General features: G+C 61.6%; 1 protein-coding gene across 2 annotated transcripts; it reads right to left on the reverse strand.

The window, feature by feature from the left end:
- Positions 1–1,994: 1,994 nt before the first annotated feature.
- Positions 1,995–19,227, reverse strand: TTLL12 (tubulin tyrosine ligase like 12). Of its 2 annotated transcripts, none has more exons than XM_002923356.4 (14): positions 19,018–19,227; positions 15,196–15,368; positions 12,933–13,131; positions 12,022–12,181; positions 11,802–11,935; positions 9,404–9,480; positions 8,002–8,118; positions 7,716–7,910; positions 7,259–7,370; positions 6,404–6,555; positions 5,968–6,049; positions 4,058–4,126; positions 3,332–3,470; positions 1,995–3,028 (listed from the first exon to the last, which is right to left on the reverse strand). In XM_002923356.4, the coding sequence occupies exons 1-14, from the start codon at positions 19,192–19,194 to the stop codon at positions 2,877–2,879; spliced, it is 1,938 nt and encodes a 645-aa protein (XP_002923402.3). In that variant the 5' UTR covers positions 19,195–19,227; the 3' UTR covers positions 1,995–2,876. The 2 variants fall into 2 exon arrangements, with proteins under 2 accessions (XP_002923402.3, XP_034499301.1); XM_034643410.1 differs by lacking the exon at positions 1,995–3,028 and adding an exon at positions 3,035–3,178.
- Positions 19,228–19,233: the final 6 nt, after the last annotated feature.

Below are 19,233 nucleotides of genomic sequence, written 5' to 3' on the forward strand. Positions count from 1 at the left end.
CGTGGGCCGAGCACTTGATGTTGTCATCGGCCGCTGCGGGTCTCTGGTGCCTCTCCAGGAAAGAGCGGCCATGTCTGGTGGTGTCTATGTGGCCACGGTTCATCACTGAGGATCCTGCTATATTTTACCATCGGCATCTCAAGCTTTACCTTTTGGATTTCTTTTGTGTGGTTCTATAGAACTTCGGTACAATTAATACTGTGGCTGTGACCCCAGACGTCCAACTCTTACAAATTCTGCACTTTGAGGAATTCTCAACACAGGGGCACCTGGGTGGCTTGGTCTGTTGGGCGTCTGCCTTCGGCTCACGGCATGATCTCGGGGTCCTGGGATCGAGCCCCGCATGGGGCTCCCTGCTCAGCAGGGAGTCTGCTTCTCCCTCTCCCTCTGTCCTTCCTCCCCACGCTCACGCACTCTCTCAGATAAAGTCTTTAAAAAAAAAAAATCTCAACACAAAGTGACTCCAGTGAAGATAGTACCAGAAAGTAGTTGTTCCAGGGATAAGAACCGTCTCCACTGCAAGTGGTCTGGTCTTCAAGGACGGTGGGGGCTCTGCCTGATGCCCTTTCTTGGGGGTTGTCTGATTTCCACCGATCAGAGATGCAAGGACATCTAGAGTTGGGGAAAAGCCCGTTTATAATTAAGGAGAGCCTGGATCATGTGATCCTCTGATCGCAGCCATGCCTGCTCAGAGTATCCTGGGTAATCGGGTTTCAGGTGAACTGGGAATGAGCAGGCCCACTATTCCTGTTAGGTGTCTGGAGGACTACCCTGGTGTGAACACCTGTCCAGAGGGGCACAGGAGGTCCCTCGCAGGGCATGCCCCACAGCATGTTGCGGGGCCTCTGCCCAACACCAGGGGGTGTCACTGTGCTGGCCGACAGAGCTCACGCCCCTCCTGCATCAGCTTCCTGGACCCTCTGGCTGCCCTAAGAGCAGTTAGGGTCTCCCATCGCCCCCATTCTCAGGGTAAGGAAAGAGGAACGAAGAGATTCCCATTCTGAGGCCCCAGCAGTGCATGCCAAGCCAGGATTCAGGGCTGGTATGAGGATGGGGCTCCCGTGCATTGCCCCTGATGCCAAGGCAGGTCTCAACTCAATTGTCGCCACTGCGTTCCGCTCTGAAATGGAACCAGTGCAGGGGATCCAGCTTTGGGTGAGGAACCTGCTGTGGTCTGAGTGTTCCCCCAAATCCTTAGGTTGAATCCTACCCCCCAATGTGATGGTCCTGGGAAGTGATCAAGTCACGAGGGTGGTACCCTCATGAATGGGGTCAGTGTCCTTGTAAGAGACCCCACAAAGCTCCCTTGCCCCTTCCCACACACGAGGGCACAGGGAGAGAATGGACATCTGCCATCTGTGAGCCGGGAAGAAGGCCCTTACAGACGCCCCAGCCTCCAGAACAGTGAGGAAGGAACACCTGTTGTGGAAGGCCCCGGTTGTGGTATTCCGTTACCGTAGCCCTAACGGACCCAGATGGGCACCTGGCAGCTGAAACAGCATCTTCTTGCTCTCGCTTCTCCAAGTGGACGTCTTGATATTTCAGGTTTCTTTGACGACCGAACGGGAAGGCAGCTGACACACGGCGCCAGGCCTGTGGTTCCCAGGCCTCCACACACACAGGGAGGCCGAAGTCAGGAAGGCTACGTCCTTGCGCTACAGATCGCGTCGAGCCCTCCGGGGAGAAATCCAGAGACAAGGCATCCAGCTCTCTACACCTCGGCCTGGCCGGAGGGCAGGGGCGTCTCCCCAGGCGACAGGCTGAGGTTCTGGGTGACAGAGATGATGGACAGACACAGCCGCACAGACACACAGACGGGAGGCACAGCCAAGTCCAGTTTTGCTTCTTGGCTTCAAAATGAATCAAGCTCCCTGCCCCCCAGTCCCTCCTCCCCAGCCAGGAGGCAAACTCACCCACCAGCCTGTCAGCCGGGCTGGGGCCACCGCGGGTACACCAAACACACCAGCTTCTGACTCCAAATCACAGAAACAAAGTTACGGAAATAATAAGAATTTTTATATTTTCCTCCCATAAATGAAAAACTAACAAAAATCCAACATGTTGACTCTAGACTCTGGTGGAAGATGGCATCTGATGGTAACGTCAAGTTCTCGCTGGACTTGTCTTCCTCAGCTGTCCACTGCCTGCCGCTCCGCCACCCACACTTGTCCCCGAGGCCCCAGCCGACGGCAGACGAGGGGGAAAGCACGCTGTGCCCGGCGGGCAGCCGGGTCTGCCGGGGCCACAGACAGGAGGATGGCCCGCTTTTGCCAACAGACAGGCTATAGCAGCCAAAGGCCACGGCCTTCCTGACCGGGAACTTCACAGGAAGCTTGCCGGTAAAGTTTTGGTCGAGATTGGGAAACAAGAAGGCTGGGTCTGGGAAGCAGGTTCCCAGGTGTTCTGGGGGTGCAGGGGTGGGACCCTGACCTGACACCCTGCCCCGGGGGAGTCACGATGCACGAGCAGACACTCTGGAGAAGCAGCCCGCCTGGACCCTGTTCGTGTGCGGGTTCCACACGTGCTGCTGGGGAAACCTGTTTGTGGGGACACCTCGTCGTGCTCTCCAGAACCCGCATCCGCTAACACCCTGGGAAACACAGCAGCCTGGGAACCAGACTCTGCGAAAGCCCTCGGCTGAGTGGATGGTGGTGAGGGGAGTGCGGACGGGGGCCTGGCACTCAGCCCTGGGGACTGCGTGACTGGCCCTGCTCCTGACCTCGGAGGGAGGAGGACCCTGAGCCCCCAGAGGTGGCGCGGGGACGACAGCGCGAAGGTGAGGCTGTGCCCGAGGGAGGAGGGGCGGGGGTTCTGCAGAAGCAGCTCCGCGAGCTGAGGCTGGAATGGGCTGGCACGCGCCGCGGAGCCGCAAGCGCCTAGACCAGGCGGGTGACGTGGCAGTGGCTGGGCTCGTCCAGGTACAGGGTGCTGAAGATGTCATTGAAGAAGCTCGGGTGGTACCTGCAGGCCCGCTCACAGTCCGGGTTGAAGTTCACCTCCAGGATCTGTGGCTGCATCATTCGCTTCCCTGATGGCACGAGAGCACAGGGCATCTCACTCCCGGTGGCTGGCCGGGGCACGAGGTCCCTGGTCCCTTCCCTTCCGAGCTCCCTCCTGACACCGCCGCAGCCCGCTGGCCCTCAATGGTGTGCCTCCCGCACCAGGTCTCCCGGCGAGTCTGAGGCGAAGGACCATCGAAGCAGCACTGAGCAGGGCAAGGAAGTGCAAGTGCCCTCTCTGTCCCCGGGGCGGGTGGGGGAGGCTGGATAATCAGCTTTGGGTGAGTGGAGGGGGGCGTGGTTTGGACTATGGGGCGAGGGAGCCCCCTCACCATCTGGACGGTTGTCCCACTTGAGCATGAGGTCGATGGCATACACAGCCCGGGATGAGGGATAGTCGCAGAGGCCCAGGGGCGGTGGCTTGGCACATGCCACTTGGAACAGCTCCTTGAAGGCCTGGAAGATCTCAGCCTGGGGAAGGCGGAGGCAGGGTTGGGGGCTGCACGGCTCTGAGGCTGGGACCAGCCCCCAGAGCAGCTCCTTACATGGCCTCACTGCGTCTGCCTCTATCTGAGCTGGGCCCCAGATGGCTCACGATCCCTCCTCCTGCAGCCTTTGTGTCGACCCCTGGCTGTCGCCGCCTCCTCTGAGACCTGCCCCTCTCACTCCGGGCGTCTGACCACTGCTAGGCTGCCTGGCTCCTGCCTCCGAGCCCCCAGCTCCCCTCCGCATCAAGGCGCACAGAGCAGCACCGGAAGCACTCACTCCAGGATGTGGGGGCCAGCCTGGGTCTCCAGCTGTGTCCCTGCTGTCCCCTCAGGTCTGCAATTTTTGGGACAGGTTGAGCCTACTGCCATCTGGCTGTCCTGACAGTGCTCCCCATCCCCTCCAGGACACCCCGCGAGGCCGAGTGGGAGGAGGGCTGCAGCACACGCCGTCTCCTTCACCAGCCTCAGTGGGAGGGGCAGGACCACCCCGAGGACGCAGGAACCCCACCGGCCCGACGCCACCAGCCCACGAGGGAAGCCCCAGCCTCCGCAGCTTTGCCCAGGACTCACCTGGACGCCCCTCCAGGGAAATTCCGGGTACTGCTTCTCAAACGCAGGGATGAACTCATCATAGTGCACCTGCAGACACACGCCCGTCACGCTCTGCCCGGGGCCGCCTCCGGCCAGGGAGCGGGGAGGCCCGCCCGTGTTAACATGGAGCCTCTGGCACTCGCGGGGGCCCCGTGTCAGCGCCCACAGCCCATCCAGCACTCCCACCGCTGGGCACAAATGGGAGGCAGGAGACGGAGTCTGAGCTCTGGGTCTTACTCTGTGACTCAGGACAAGCAGATTTACTTGCCAGCCTCACTGTCATCATCTGTGAAATGGGACAGTGCTCCCTGCCCGGGACTTATTTGCCGGGTGGACACAGCACCACGCTGGTCTCAGGAGAGTATGCTGGAGGCAGAGCCTGGACCCAGGCCTGAGCTCACCGCTCAGCTCCAGCTCCGAATGCCTGAGGATGGCAAGATCTCCCAGGCCAAGACCTCATCTGAAACACGCGTGAGCAAGCCGGCAGGGAGCTCAGGTTTCTTCCTGAAGGGACGAGCCAGGATGGGCTCCCTATGGAAGCCCAGTGCTCACATCCTGCTGGCGATGTGTCCCCACACACAGAAGCTTCCAGGGAAATGTGACCCTTGGGGTGCCACACTCACAATAGAGGGAAGGCACTCAGTTCTCTCCGAGCCAACTTCCAACCACGTCCCAGGGCCCCCCTGACGACTCAGGGTCCTAGGGACCGGCCTCTGACGCAGCCCAGGACAAGCAGCAGCAGCAGGGCTGGGCGTGCGTGTGGGCACGGCCACCCTGATGCCGCAGTCCGCCCTGAGGACTGCTGAGTCACGGGCACAGCGGGGTGTCCCCGGGAGTGTTCAGTGCAGCACGTTTACTGTTTACTGATCACGAAAACCAGAAGTGACCTAAATGTCTACTAACAGGTGAATGACAAGAACATCCCAGACAAGGACGCCCCAGCCACATTTAGCAATAATGACAAATCTACATACACGATGCTCAGGAAGAAAGCCAAGGAAGGATTTGCTCAATAGGGAAACATGTACACAACAACTTGCACACATACATCTATAGCTACAGATATATACGCACAACCAACACCTGAAGTTTCGGGATATGCTTACGCTGAAAAAAATCAAAACATGCCTGGAAAGGATAATTATCACATTCAGAAGCGCGGCCCACCTTGTGGGAGGCAGAGGAGAGAAGGCCACCTGCAGGCCTTGGGGTGAGCTGGGTGGGTGAGGGGGTGACTGGGTGTATCCTACCTCCCGCTGGCCTGAAACGCCCACGGACCGGCCAGCAGGTCAGGGAGGACCTTCGGGATGACGTGCGAGACAGCCTCTTTCTCCTTGCCTCCTTCCTCCACCCAGAGCTGGCCTCGGCCTCTGCCTGGGCTAAGCCTACCTGTTCCCGGTGCACGGTACCTGTCCCCGGTGCACAGTACCTGCCCCAGGTGCACTGCTGGCCAGCTGGGGTTTGAGGCCCTCACCTCGGAAGGAGCTTTGCCCTGATGTCCCTTTGCTCAAGGTGCCCAGACAGCACGGGGGGGGCACGGATCCAGGGTCCAGGCAGGGTCATGGGCCAGCAGCGGCAGCCTGACCCGGGGGGGCCATGTGACATGCACCCTGTGCCTCCCCACCCCACCTGTCCTTGTGCTGGGGGAGGGTGCTGAATGGAAGGCAGTCTGTGCCTCCAGCTGAGACCTGCCTGGCTGACTTGCCGCAGGACCTGGGGGGCCTCGGGCACCTCACACAGAGCGTGTGCCTCTTAGAGCCGCAGGGGCTGCTGTTCTGAGATTAACACACGTACCAGAAGGCAGCTCCTCTCACGGTCTATGCAGCCTGCCCAGAAGATAAGCCGATGGGTGTGGGTCTGGGTCTGTACCTGCCTCCAAGTGAACCTACCTGCTTCAGCACCACTTCCGGGTCATAGTTCATGACAGTGAAATGTTTCTCATAGTCGTCCAGGTCATCAAGTGCGAAGGGCCTGCAGGAGGAGCGCAGAGACAGGGGAGGGTCCTGAGTAAGGCTGCGTCCCAGCAGGGTCGGTGCTCTGAGACCCGCCAGACGCCAGTTCCCATCGGAGCGAGGGGGCAGCCCCACGGTCCCTCAACGTCACCGCGATCCGCAGCTGCTGGTGCCCGTTTGACAGTGACAAGCCCGCTCACCTCCCCATCCGTGGTCGATGCAGGCAGGGCGAGAATCCCCTCCGGGGAACAGGCCCGGACTAAGCAGGGCCGCCTGCTGGGTGCGTGGTGGGGACGGAGCTCCAGGACCGGCTTTCTGACCCCGAGATAAAGAGAGGCCCCGTCGTCCACCCCCCAGCCAGCCTCCCAGTTACCGGTTGGAGAAGCGCAGCCAGAACACGTCATATACGAAGAGCCTCAGGGGCTTCACCGACCGCAGAAGCACGACATAGCGGACATCGAACTTGACCGGCCCCACGTCTTCTCGAAGGAACAAGACAGGACTTTCAATGTATTTGGACACGACCTGGAGGACACAGACACAGGGCTGCAGGCAGCTCTCCCCTCGCCTGGGCCCGGAGGCAACCCAACCTCTCCCCACCTGCATCTGTCCCCACGCCCGTGGGACATCCAAACACTGTCATCACACCCTGGAGAAACAGGCACGCTCCTGCCCTGGCCCCAGGAGCCCTGCGCCCAGCTCCTTCCTCGGTCTTTTGAAACCCTGTCTGGGCTGTGGCAAGTTCTGTAACTCCACCTTCACTTCAGTTCAAGGGAAAGATCCCACCAGTTTTTCGGTTTTGAACACTGCACACACTGCTCCGTAATCCCGACCCCTCCTCCGCTGCCTGCGCTCCGTTCCGCAATCCCACTGGCACGCGCTCCTTGACCAGTAGCCCCCTCCCCCCGACACCGCCCGACGTGCTCGTCACTACAGCACCCTCAGCTAGGGGCTCCCGGGCCTGGCCGCCTCCCTCCTGCCGGGCGGTCACACGTGGTGCAGCAAGTGGGGACTCTGAGGTCAGACACACCGGGGACAGCTCTGGACAAGGGCTCCCCCCCTCACCGGGACAGTCACACAGCCCCCTCCTGCTGGCCAGGACACTGGAAGGAGTGGGGTCGGGGCTTCAGAGACACCAGGACCCACCCCCACGGGTCCCGACACCCGAGTCCCCTTTGACCCCATGGTCTCGGCAGCCAGCCTGTGTGCCCGGCGCCGCGAGGCCCACCTTGGGGGTGCTCTCGCGGTGCCGAATGATGCTGTGGAGGTTCCTGGTGATGTGGGTGTCCAGGCTGCGGGCCAGGTTCCAGGGCTTGCAGATCCAGTGGTTGTCCTGGCCCCTGAGAGCACATGGGGTCGGCTAGGCTGTGCCCCGCGCTCACCTTCCCGGGACCACGGCAGCCTTAGAAGAGGGGCACCCAAGCTCTCCCAGGGAGTAGCAGGAGGTGTCCCAGAGGGGATGTGAGGGGCAGGTCCTTGGGGAGCAAGGACGAGCTTGCTTGAGCCAAGACACGGAGAGGTCCGTGGTGGTCGCGGCTGGCGGCAGGGCCCTGTGCCCACAGCTCCTAGTGCTGGGGCCGGCACACAGTTGGTGCGAAGCCAAGGAGCAGGCCGGGTGGGGTGAGGATGGGTATGGGGGGGCGCTGTAGGAGTGTGACAGGTGCTCCGTGGTGGGGGGCTCTTACCGCCGCTCCCGCTGCTGGAAGTAGCTGACGAACTGGGGTAGCTCGGTGCGCAGGTTAAAGGTGCGGGGCAGCCAGGCCGGGCCCTCGGGGCCCCCGGCCCGGCGCGCGACAGAGGCCAGGCAGTCCTTCACCGTCAGCAGGCTCTCGCAGGGGAACTGGTTCAGCAGCACTCTGGGCCGCTCCTGGCTGAGCTTCCTGTGGGGCCGAGGCAAGTGCACGCGGCTCAGGGGTGGAGAGGGGCTCTGGGGCCGGTCCCTGGACCCCCGGCCCGGTAGGGGGTGCTCACCTGTAATCCTTGAAGTGGGAAAAGTTGTAGAGAATGTCTGCATCCGCCTCGCTCTGGGTAAAGGTGAAGCGTGGGTGTGTCAGGTGGCTGAGCACCTGCTGAATGTCCGTGTAGACCCTACGGGGGGAGTCGGGCTGAGCTGGGCGCCCATCCGTGCTCGCCACACCCCTGGGACTCGGGGGCTCCCCACCCTGGGCTGATGTGGAGGAGGATGAGGCCGGGTATACATTCCACTCTGCGGTCCCAGCTCAGCCCTGAGGTCGGACAGGCAGGGTTCCACCCCACGCCCCCTGCTTGCCGGCCGAGGGTGGGGCGGCTAGGACCCTCCTGACCCCAGGGTCCCCACCTCTAAGACAGGATCACAGCCCAACACATACTTGTCACTGGGGTGACACGGGATAGCCTGAGCGTCTAACAGATGCGGGCTTGCCTCCCACACGGAAACAGGAAGGACTGACCCAACCAACCTCCCTGGACACGCTAAGAGCCCTGCGCTCAGAGAAGGCAGCTGGCGGCCGGGTGCCTGCAGGGGAGTGTGCGGCCAAGACGGCCCTGGATGGGGCCCCGTTCCACAGAGTGCTCACTGCTGCCTGCCCAGCCCTCGCTGGCCCCGGGCAGAGGTGACGACAGAGCCCAGAGCCCATCTGCTGGGGGTGGCAGAGACAAGAAGGCGGGAGGGTGGCCCAGCCCAGGACAGCGGTCCAGGGGAGGAGATGAAGTGGACTGCTGGGGCCGGGCCAGCATGAAGCATCTGGCCTGCGGCTGGAGCCTGGGGCAGGACTGAGCAGGAGGCCGCAGTGGGGCCTCTGACCCTGAGGAAGGACGGACACCGGGCAGTGGGCCTGGGCACCAGGAAGGGCCCCTGGGCTGCCCGGCTGGCTTCAGGGAATGGGAGGAGGGCTGGGCTGCCCATTTCTGGCTAGACCAGGCTTGGGTAGGCAGAAGCCAGTCAGGGACCCACCTGTGAGCCTGGTCCCTATCCAGCGGGCGTAGCACTGCGTGCCCACCCCCTCGCCTATACAGCGGGCCGTCTGCTTGCACCTGGCGTCCAGCCTGCCTGGCCTTACCTTTCCACCAGTCCCCACCTGCAGGTGCCTGGGAACGGTCCCTCCTGGCAGCCAGCCGCCTCTGCCAGGTGCCCCGCACATTCCCTGACCTCAGGAGCAGGCCTGGCTGTGTTTTCACCCCAGGACCCGAGGAACACCCCCCCACCCCCCCCATCCCCACTTCATAGCACTCTCTTTGTGATCCTACGACTCTGCCCCTGGCTTCCGTCACCACCGTGCCACCGGGAGACGGCAGGCTTACTGAGCGCCTCCCCGTGCCCGGCGCTGTTCTCGGAGCCGTGGGAACTCGGGGGGAGCAAGGAGGGTCATCACGAGCTGAGAAGGGGGCTACGTACTTGAAGACGTGGTCGCGGGGATATGCCACTGGACTGATGGCAAGTGGCAGTTTCTCCTTGTTTTCCTCCAAGATGGCCTAGAAGGAAAGCACTGAGGGTAGAAACAGATCTTCAAGACAGGGAGAGGGCACACACACCTCCCCCATCCTGGCACATGAGGGGGCACCCGGACCCCAGGCACAGCCTTCCAACAGGCACAGCAACGGCCAGAGCCCTCGGACCACCCTGGCCCCGGATTGTGGGGCTCAAGGCCCCTCAGGGGCTGAACAACCCATTTGTGTCCAAAGAAGAATGTAACCACTGCTCTAACCCTCACCGCCCCCGCCAGGTCGTAGCAGCTGAGAGGGCGTCAAGCCCGTCCTGGCGGGGGGCTGCCTGGTCCTCATGACGCCCCGAAGTGCTGTTCCAAGCGTAAGCCGTGTGGTGGTTCAAAACACACCCACAAGCTCCATGACACCCCCTTCTAAAGGCAGAGTTCATTCGTCTCCCCTTGGGTGTGGGCTGGATCGAAGGGGCTGCTTCTAACGCAGACTCCGAGGGGACGGGTGTGCTACCCTAGGGAAGGCCCTGCGGCCTGCTTCGGCTCACGGGCTCTAAGCCACCACGCCGTGGGGACGCTCGGCAGCCCTGCGGAAAGGCCCACGTGGGTCAGAACCGAGGCCTCCCGCCGACACAGCCAGAGCCGCCTGCCAGGCGTGCGAGCGGGCCCCGCGGAAGCGCATCCTCAGCCCCAGCAAGGCTCAGAGGACGCGGTCCCGGCTGACAGCCGCTCCACTTCGAGAGCGGCTCCGAGTCCGAAGCAGCCCCATCTCCTGTCCCACCAAAAGTGGCTGAGATGACAAATGTCTGCTGCGTTAGGCCGCTCTGGAGTAATTTCCCACCCCGTGATAGTGAACTCATACCGGCAGCCCCGGGCCCAGCGCACAGGCCCGAGCTGGATGGGTCAGATGGGGAAAAGCAACCAGACAACTCGAGTTTGCCTCATCTCCTCTTTCTGGACAGCACAGGGTGCCCCAAGGAAAAAACAACTCCTAACTTGAATTCCTGAGTAAATTCAGCTGGGCAGTCCCAGCTCAGGCCTGAGGTCAGCCGGCCAGGGTTGGCTCCACCCGGTCTGCTGGACCCACCTCAAGATCAGGAAGCCTTTGTCCCCACACCATTCTTAAGCCTTACTCCTTTGCATTCACCCATTTACTAAGCACCTACTAGATGTAATTACCCCGGACTCAAGACGAGTGTTCACACAGTTCCCTGCACGGATAGATCAGCTACCACCAGCGTACACAGAATTCACGGGAAGGTGCCAGGAGGTCCCACCACTACGCCCAGCCTCTCCCAAACCACGGCACTCACAGAACAGCTAACACCCCACGGCGCTTCCCATTCTCACTCGAGCGAACTTGTCCAGGCCTTTCTCCAACCCTCAGAGGCACTCAGTGAATGTGTGATGTGCCCGCGTGGGCAGGGACATTTCAACACAGTGGGGCAAGGCTTGCAGCCTCTGCCCACAGGCTGTCAGGGCCCCTGCTGTTGCACCCCAGCTCTCCCACCAGCTGTGTGACCTTTGGCAAGTTACTAAAACTCTCTAAGCCTGTTTCCTCATCCTCAGCAAAATGAAGACAGAAATAGAACCTCAAGTCCTTATGTTGTAAGGACTAGTCAAGCGTGCCTGGAAGTGCCAACCACAGGGTGACTCATGGCCTCGTTCCAAACCAGGACCAGCCAATGGGAAGCGGTGGCAGGCGATCAGAGGGTGGGGGAGGAAGGTGAGGGGGGCCCGGGGGTGTTCCCTGCCCAGCCCTGCCTGGTTTGCTAGTGGCTACGTTCCTAGAGGCCCCACCTCCTCCCCAGCCCGCAGCCTCCTAAACCCTGGCTCTCTGATTTGCCCAAGAGGATGCCACAGAAGCAAGCGCCTTTGCTGCCGGTAACAGCAACAGTAATGACGACACGACTGGCTGAGGGCCTACTGTGTGCCTGAGACTGCACCGTGCGATGCTCGAACAGCGTCCTCACACCCCCGGGGAGGAGGAAACAGTATGGAGTCAGGGCTCATGACCAAGCCTCATGGCCCACATGTGCCCCCCAGTCCTGGCAAGGAGTCCCCCAAAACGAGGAAGAGCAGCACTGACCACCAGCGCCCCCAGCTCCGACCCTCTGAAGGCGAGGTTCCCAGCCTCAGGCCCTGGGGTCTGGGCTTGGTGCTGGCAGCCAAGCCGGGTGGCCACAGGCGGCTCCTGTTCGCTCCCTGAGCTCTGAGCCCCTTGCCTCTCAGACGCTCCCCAGCTCTTCGCTCCCTCCCACAGTGGCCAGCTGGCGTTCAGTAACATTCGGTGACTGAAGAAATGTTCCAGAAGCCACCAGGCTAGAAGGCCGCGAGGTCGGAGGCAGACAGTCACACCTGGTAGTGCTCATCGGGTGGCTGGGGCGTGGAGGAGCTGACGTCCAGCAGGTCGGCGGGGACCCAGGGCAGCAGCATGCACTTCCGGATCAGCGGGTCAGCCTCTCCGTAGGCGAAGTCGCGGGTCACCTCCTCTGCATTAAGACATGTGGCCCATCAGGGGGCAGCAGGAAAGCAGGGCCTGGGCCCGTCCTTCAGGCTGGGCAGGCGTGGCACTTACCGCCCGTGTCCAGGTCCCGCAGGGGCCACAGCAGCGTGTAGGCCACCTGCTGGCGCACGTAGAAGAAGGGCGCCGTGGCAAAACTGGGCGTGTCCGAGTGCTGGATGCGCGAGCCGAACTCGTCCATGATGTACCACACCGGCCCCTTCTCCTCGGCCGTCTGGAGGCAGAGCACACACAGCAACCCATGTCCACTGGTCCATCTGCCTGCCCCTTCTGTTGTGCACCCCCCGACCCATCCATGCACCCAAACGATGACCCGACTACACCCAACTCCCATAGCCTAGAGCGTCTACCACACACACCCTGGTCCCCTTAACCAGGGGCCCGTGGGACCATCCTGGGCAGACCAGCTGACTACAATGTGACCGCTTGTATGGGACGGGTACATGGACTAAGGCACTCAGTCTAGCGGCTACATGGATATGTCTGGCAGGGAGAGGGCAAGGGGGGCTCCCTGGAGGAGGTGACATCTAAGCCGAGACCATGAGAAATAACTTGTCTTCTCCCACACTAAGAGTGGTAAGGGGCTGGAGCGTGAGGGTGGGTCTGGGGAGGCCGGTAGGAGGGGTGGCGATGGATACTGAGGACTTGTGCTAAAGGGACACAACTCTCTGGATGCCAGTTAAGGAAACACCGAGGGCTTTTGAGGGATGACAGAACCCGAAGGCACCGGGAAACAGGCAGCCAAGTCATGGGGCCCACGTCCAGGGGTCTGAGAGAGGGTCATGTCCTGTGAGCTCGAAGGCCCCCAGACACCCGGGCCCCTGGCGCCGGCTGGCCTGAGGCAGAGTAACAGGCCCATGACGGAGCCACAGGGAATGAGGGGGCCCCGGGAGAGGCGTCTGCTCATTTTCGGGGTGAAGGCCCCTGGGGCCAGGTCCTGGCTCCCCCGGGCTTCCCCTGCTCACCCCATGGGCCAGCTGGTAGGTCTGGTTGAACCGCCACATCTCCTCCAGCACTAGGTCCTCGGCCTCGGCGCTGGGCAGCTCGCCATGGAACTCGATGCCCATCAGGTTGGCCATGCGGTGCAGCAGCCCGGGCACCTGCTGCAGCTGCTGGCGCGCGCGCTCCACGCGGCACGTCCAGGCGTGGTCGATGAGGAAGATGCTGCGGGCGAGAGCGGGCGTGAGACTGCCCCACGGGCATGGCAAGAAGGGAAAGGAGGAGGGGCCCGCAGGGGGCTCTGCCCCAGGAGGGTGGGGGAAGGCCTGCAGCTGTGGCCTGGGAAGCTTCCTTTTCCAGTTTCTGCAAAAACCATCGGGGTCCCTACTTCCTGTCTGGGGGCTGGCACGAGATCAGGGGAGACAAATCATACAACGTGCTGAGTGTGCACCAAGTGCCTGTGTTCTTGCAGATAACGACCAGCCATCACTGTCACAGTAAGTGCCTCCAACTGCATTTGGACCGGCCCGCGCTCCCCACCTTGCTACCTGCAGGCCTGGGGGCTCAGCAAAAAGGCTGCGCACAGCGGGAAGCCAGGAGCAGGTAGACCTGCAAAGGAGCCGGCACTTGGAGCTCACTCCCGCAGGCCTGGGACTTCAGGGCACTTCCTGGGTCACAGAAAGGCCTCTCTGTGGGAGAGGCTGCAAGTCCCCATACATCTGGACCCCTGCAGCCCACGCACCCCGTCCTGCTGGAAGAGCCCGGGGGTGGGGCCACCGCAGAGCACCAGGCAGGCATTCCCACTGCAGGCCCAGAGACCACACCTGCCTCCCTGCCCCGCCCAGCGCAGGGCTGCTGGGGCAGCATCCAGACCCCTACTGGACCAGGAGGCTCTGACACCCAGGGGTGTGCCTGCTGGGCAAAGTGTCCCTCACCTCCATTGCCCTGGGGCAGCAGCAAACGCTCCAGTTCTTGGGCCGGGTGGCAAGATGGGCAGTATTTTTTACACTGTGCTTCTAGTACTGTATGTTTGCCTTCAAATGCAGATTTATTCCCGCCCTCGTGCTCAGAGGTTATGACCAGGGGATGCCGTGCACACAGCCAAGCTTCAAGGCGGGACACCTGGGAGTAACCCTGGGCAAATGCTCACGAGGGATGCTGCACACAGCACGTGTGGAGAGAGGATGAAGTTGGGATCTGGCAATCAGGGGAGACTCAAAGCTCACAGGGAGAAAGGCCCAGGAGCCAGAGGAGCTGAAAATGCCTGGAGCTCCAAATGCAGGAATCCACCTGCATCCCCGCCTGTGTCTGCCTGGTGCAGGGGTGCATGTGCCGAAGGGCGCAGAGGGGCAGTGAGCTCCTTGAGGCGGCTGCTGTGCCCAGGGCCGCACAGGTGGGAACAGAGCAGGTGCACTGAGCTTCACATGAACGGTGCGTCTGCAAGTTTCTGAGTCAGAGAGCGCGTGGGTGCAGGCAGCTGGCTGCTGTCATTACCTGTGTGGCTACTCCCAGCCCCTCGCAGGCTGCCCTGCAGAAGAGGTCGACCAGACTCTTCCCTGAAGAGCTATGGACACAGGGGCCTGGAGAGGCCGGCAAGTTTCCCCCTCAAGGGTCCAGCAAAGTTTGGTAGACGGGCCTGAGGGACTGCCATGGCTGGAGACAGCAACTCTTGGGCCCTAGGAGGCAGGAATCCCAGGGTCCAGTCTTAGCTCTGCCCCACCTACCCTGTGGCCCTGGGCCAGCTGCAGGCCCAGGCCTGCTCTGGGCCCTGGTGTCCTCCCCTGAGGAATCAAGCAGACCACACTGCTCACAGCCCGGGCATAAAGTCCTAGGAGAACCAGTTTGCTGGGCTCCACCCAGAGCCTGGGATTCAGCAGGACTGGGGCTAGGTCCTCAGAAAAGCCGGGGCTCACAAGTCAGGCTGCCTGGCGTTCCGCGCCCACCCTCTCAGCCAGCTGTGTGACTTTGGCCAAGTCCTTGCCACATCTCACTGGCAAAATCGGAACGCATCACCCCTCTGCTGTGCGACCCTAATGATGGCTGGGAAAGGTGTGGGGAGGCTGCTCTCAGGTCTGCCTGAAACATGACTCACAGGGGAGCGTCAGGTCATCAGTGTTGGGGTGACCCGACCGTGGGGCCCAGCTGGAACCTCGGGTGGCCACGAGTGCCCGTCACACAGCAAACACCAGAGCCTGCCACGGCTCTTCTCCCCGGAGGGGCCATCCCTGGCAAAATCTATCAGGGAGCCCGCCCTGCACAGCCGAGGGGCGTGGGGCCTGCAGCTCCTACCTGTTGGAGTCAGCCGCCTGGAGCCCGTTCTCGCTGGTCACGATAACCTTGTAGCAGAGCTCGCCGCCGGGGTTGGGCGGCTTCTTCCGCGCTTCCCGGGCCTCCTCGCCCTCGCTCTCCTCTTCCACTTCCTGCACTTGCATTATCCCGAACATCTCCCCGGCATCGAAAACCTGGGGCCACAGCAGGGGTGTTGGCAGGCTACCCGGGGCCCGAACTCCCGCCCCGCGGAGTGCCACACCCTGGCCTCAAGGACCAACGAAACCCCTCAGGAGAGGCAGGACCTATTTATTACCCAACTACCCATCTCATCGGTGGGGAAACTGAGGCTCCTAGAGATCAGCCAGAACTGCGACTGTAACCAGCCACCAGCTATCGTCCAGAGCCGGGCAGCCCAGGGGCCTGTGCTTAGGAGCGGGGCTGCAGGTGTGCGGGGGGGTCTGAATTAACCTGGCCCCCGCTGCACGGGGATATGTGTCTTGAAAGGCAGCGGGTGGCCCTGGTCAGGTCAGAGGTGAATCTAAGGGTTGGGATCTTGGTGGGGCCAGGGATCTCAGTCCACTTTCACCAGAACAGCCAATCCTACACCAGGGCGGCTGAGGTGCCCCAGAGCTTCCTACAGCTGTCACGCCAGCCAAGCCAAGAAACGGTCTGGGGGGCGCCTGGGGGGATCAGTCGTTAGGTATCTGCCTTTGGCTCGGGTCATGATCCTGGGGCCCTGGGACCGAGCCCCGAGTCGGGCTCCCTACTCGGCGGGAAGCCTGGTTCTCCCTCTCCCACTCCCCCTGCTTGTGTTCCCTTTCTTTCTCTTAAATAAGTAAATAAAAACTTAAAAAAAAAAAAGCAGCGGTTCAGCCTGCACAATGTGTGCTCTGCGGCTGGTCTCCTGAGGTGCTGGGTCAGAAAGATAAGAGCCTCCGTCCTTAAGTTTCCTTGCCAAACACACGCGGCTAGTAGACGAGCCAGCCTGCCCCCTCCAGCCACAGTCACACACCGTGTGTCTGCCAAAAGTTGGCAAGGGGCCTTAGGGCAGATGCTGGAGCCAGGCTGTGGGGCCTCGAACAAGTCACTGAACCACGCTGTGCCTCAGTTTCCCCATCCATACAATGGGAACAGCAGAGCCTACCTCAGGGGGTTGTGGGAAAGATGAAATGATTAACAGACATCAAAAGCTTGAAAGAACCTAAGCTCAGCAAATGCCGTGTAAGCAACTGCCACCACCATCGCGCTTCCGAGACCAGCCTCTCCCCAGGGAAGAAGGCATCCTCCACCTCCCAGAAAAGCTCAGTGTTAAATCAATAAAAAAGTGCACAGAAAGTCCCTGGCACGAGCAGGGACTCAACAAAACCCAGTTCCCCAAAACTCACTTCTCACGACCCTCAGAGAAGCAAGCTTCTTCCCGGCAGATGCAAACCGGCCCCCTCTTCAGGCACAAGCAACTTTTTTGTGCTGGGCAGGCAGGCTCTCCGGGGTGTGAGGGCAAACCACTCGGGATCTTGCCTAGGCAGCAGGCAGCCAAGTGGCACAGTGGGGTAATGCTGGGCCACGCGGGAGGCCCGAGTAAATGGTGCTGGGGCCTGATGGGAGGTCAGCGTTAAAGAAAGGGAAGATCTGAACATGTGGCCAGGGGCAGCGGTGCAAGGACCCCAAGCAGGGGCCCAGAAGCTGTGGGTGGAGAAGGCCATGGAACAGGTACAGCAAGCCAGGGTCCTTGGAAGACAAATCATATGGGAGGGAGGGGGCACCGTGACCCGGGTAGCCTAAGGACTGGGGATAGAGGGCCTGCCTTCCTCCCAGCTGTAAAGTAAGGGTGACCACAATCCCTTCATGGAGGGACTGGAGAAGCCCCTAAGGAGGTAACTAAGGGGAGTGGTTCTACAGCTGGGAAGTTCCTGCCGGCAGGAAGAGTTGGAATTTGTTTTAAAACACCCCCCCATCCTTTCCAATGAAACTGATTTGAGGCAAGGCACCAGGGTTATGGGCCTTGTGGGGAGTTGGAGGGGCCCCCTGTTGGCAGGTGCCCTCCCCCACACCTGGGCCCAGGGTAGCAGTGGCAAGTTTCACTGGGAACAATGGATGCAGGTTTTGGGTCTAGCAAAGTGATGACTCACAGCTCTGCCCGTAACCCCTAACGGCAAGGGAGGGTCATGGAAAAACACTGGCTGCCCCCTGGCAGAGCTTCCCAGCCAGGCAGAGGGGACGCTACACTCTGGTGACTGCCCACCACGTGCTGGCACCAGCTGAAGCCCATCTCAGACCTCCCCACCCAATCGCCACTAAGACTGTGGGAGCCGGGGCCGTGTTCCACCGTCGGGCTTTCCAGATGGAGACTCCAGCTCAGACGGAGCAGCGTTGCCCAAATGAGGGTTTACTACCCACGGAGACTGGCTGGGCTAGGGCCAGGGGATTCCCACATCGGAACCTTCCACCCAGAACGAGGACCTTCTTATCCTAACAAACTTGGGGGGGGGTCCCCAGCACATGCCTGGGACCAGAGCCAAGGGCTCAGGAAACACTGGTGCAACAGAGGGCAAGTCATAGAGAAGGAAATTTGCAAGAGGTAGGGACGTACTGAGTGCTACTGACTGTGTCTTTTTTATAACAACTATGTGCTTGGCGCAGGAGAGTACCTGGTAAACTCTGATTTAACACAGAAAACCTGGCTGAGAAGGTGGGGGTCTGTTGAGCAGCTAGGCTTGGGTGACAACCTCTTCCTGGCTCTGGGGCTCCACTTCACCTGCCCCAGTCTGTTTTGGCCCTGGGGGCAGCCCCCCACCCAAGAAGAGCCTTGTTCCAGCTAAGAAGCCCCCCCGTCAACTGGTCGGTGAATGTGCTCTGGCTTCAGCACCTGGGCAAACGCTCCAAAACCAGGGCCCACTCATCAGCCAGCACCGTGGGGAGCCCCAGTGGAGGCCCAGGCTAGAGAAGGCTGGTGGGCAGAAGGGAGCGGTCCTCACAAAAGAGCAGAGGGCCTAGAAGCATATAAACCCTTTTGTTTAGATTTGTCTCCCACAACCCGTTTTCTTTCATCTGCAAAATGAGGGTGACCAGGGCTCAAATCAAATGATGACACAAGAAAGAATTCTATGACCCAAACTGTTAAAGCCACACAAGCTCAGGGGACATCTACTCTCGGAGGAGGCAGTGGCTGACAGCAAGACACACCTTCCCAAGTCTGACTTTGGGAGCCTCACTTCCTCTTCCCGTGACTCAGTTTTTTCAACCGCATAATGGGGATGATAAATCCGTGGAGCTCAGGTGTGTGAACTCAGTACACGTCCCACAACAGGAGGCGCACACACAGCCCCGGACCAGCCCCAGGCGCTGGCAGAATCGGGGCCACAGGTACTGGGCTCCTGCTGCCACTCTTAGGCCCCAAACTCTAGAAGCTCCTAAGCCGCCAAGGAGGCGACGTCTAAGTCAGTCGGTCATCACGGCATTCGTGCTCTTCATCAGCAATCCTCTGTCCGTTTCTCCCGCCGCGTCGACGCCGGGACACGGACACACCCCCAGCGCGTCTCACCCAGGCCTGCCCACTTCGGCAGAGGCTTCTCCAGCCCTGGAACGCGCTTTCTCTACTTCTCCCCCAGACACCCTCCCAACCCCGTAAGCACGAGTCCTCCAGGGGGCCGCCAGCCTCCCCGCCAGCGCACCTGGCCCGGCCTCCCCGCGACGCAACCCAGCGGCTCTCGACCGGGGCCCCCCCGCGGCCACACCCTTCCCGGTATAAGGGTCCAGCGCGCTCCGCGCCCCCGCTTCCCCGCCCCTCATCCCGGTCCTGCCGGCCGGAGCCTCGCCCTCCCGCGTCGCCCTAGCCCGCACCTCGTGCTCCAGCTTGTGCAGGAGGCGACCCCAGTACCGCTCGGGGACCCCGGACGCGCGCAGCGCCGGGCCGTGCAGCGCCGCGAACTCGGCCCGGGCCCGCGCATCCTCCTCCGGAGTCAGGCCCGGGTCGCCGCGCTCCGCAGGCGGGCTCGTCGACCCCGCGTCAGCGTCCATGGCGCCCACACCAGCGCCAGCGCCGAGTCCCACTCCGCC

This window comes from Ailuropoda melanoleuca, chromosome 15, assembly GCF_002007445.2.
Source record: "Ailuropoda melanoleuca isolate Jingjing chromosome 15, ASM200744v2, whole genome shotgun sequence".
Lineage (NCBI taxonomy): Eukaryota > Metazoa > Chordata > Mammalia > Carnivora > Ursidae > Ailuropoda > Ailuropoda melanoleuca.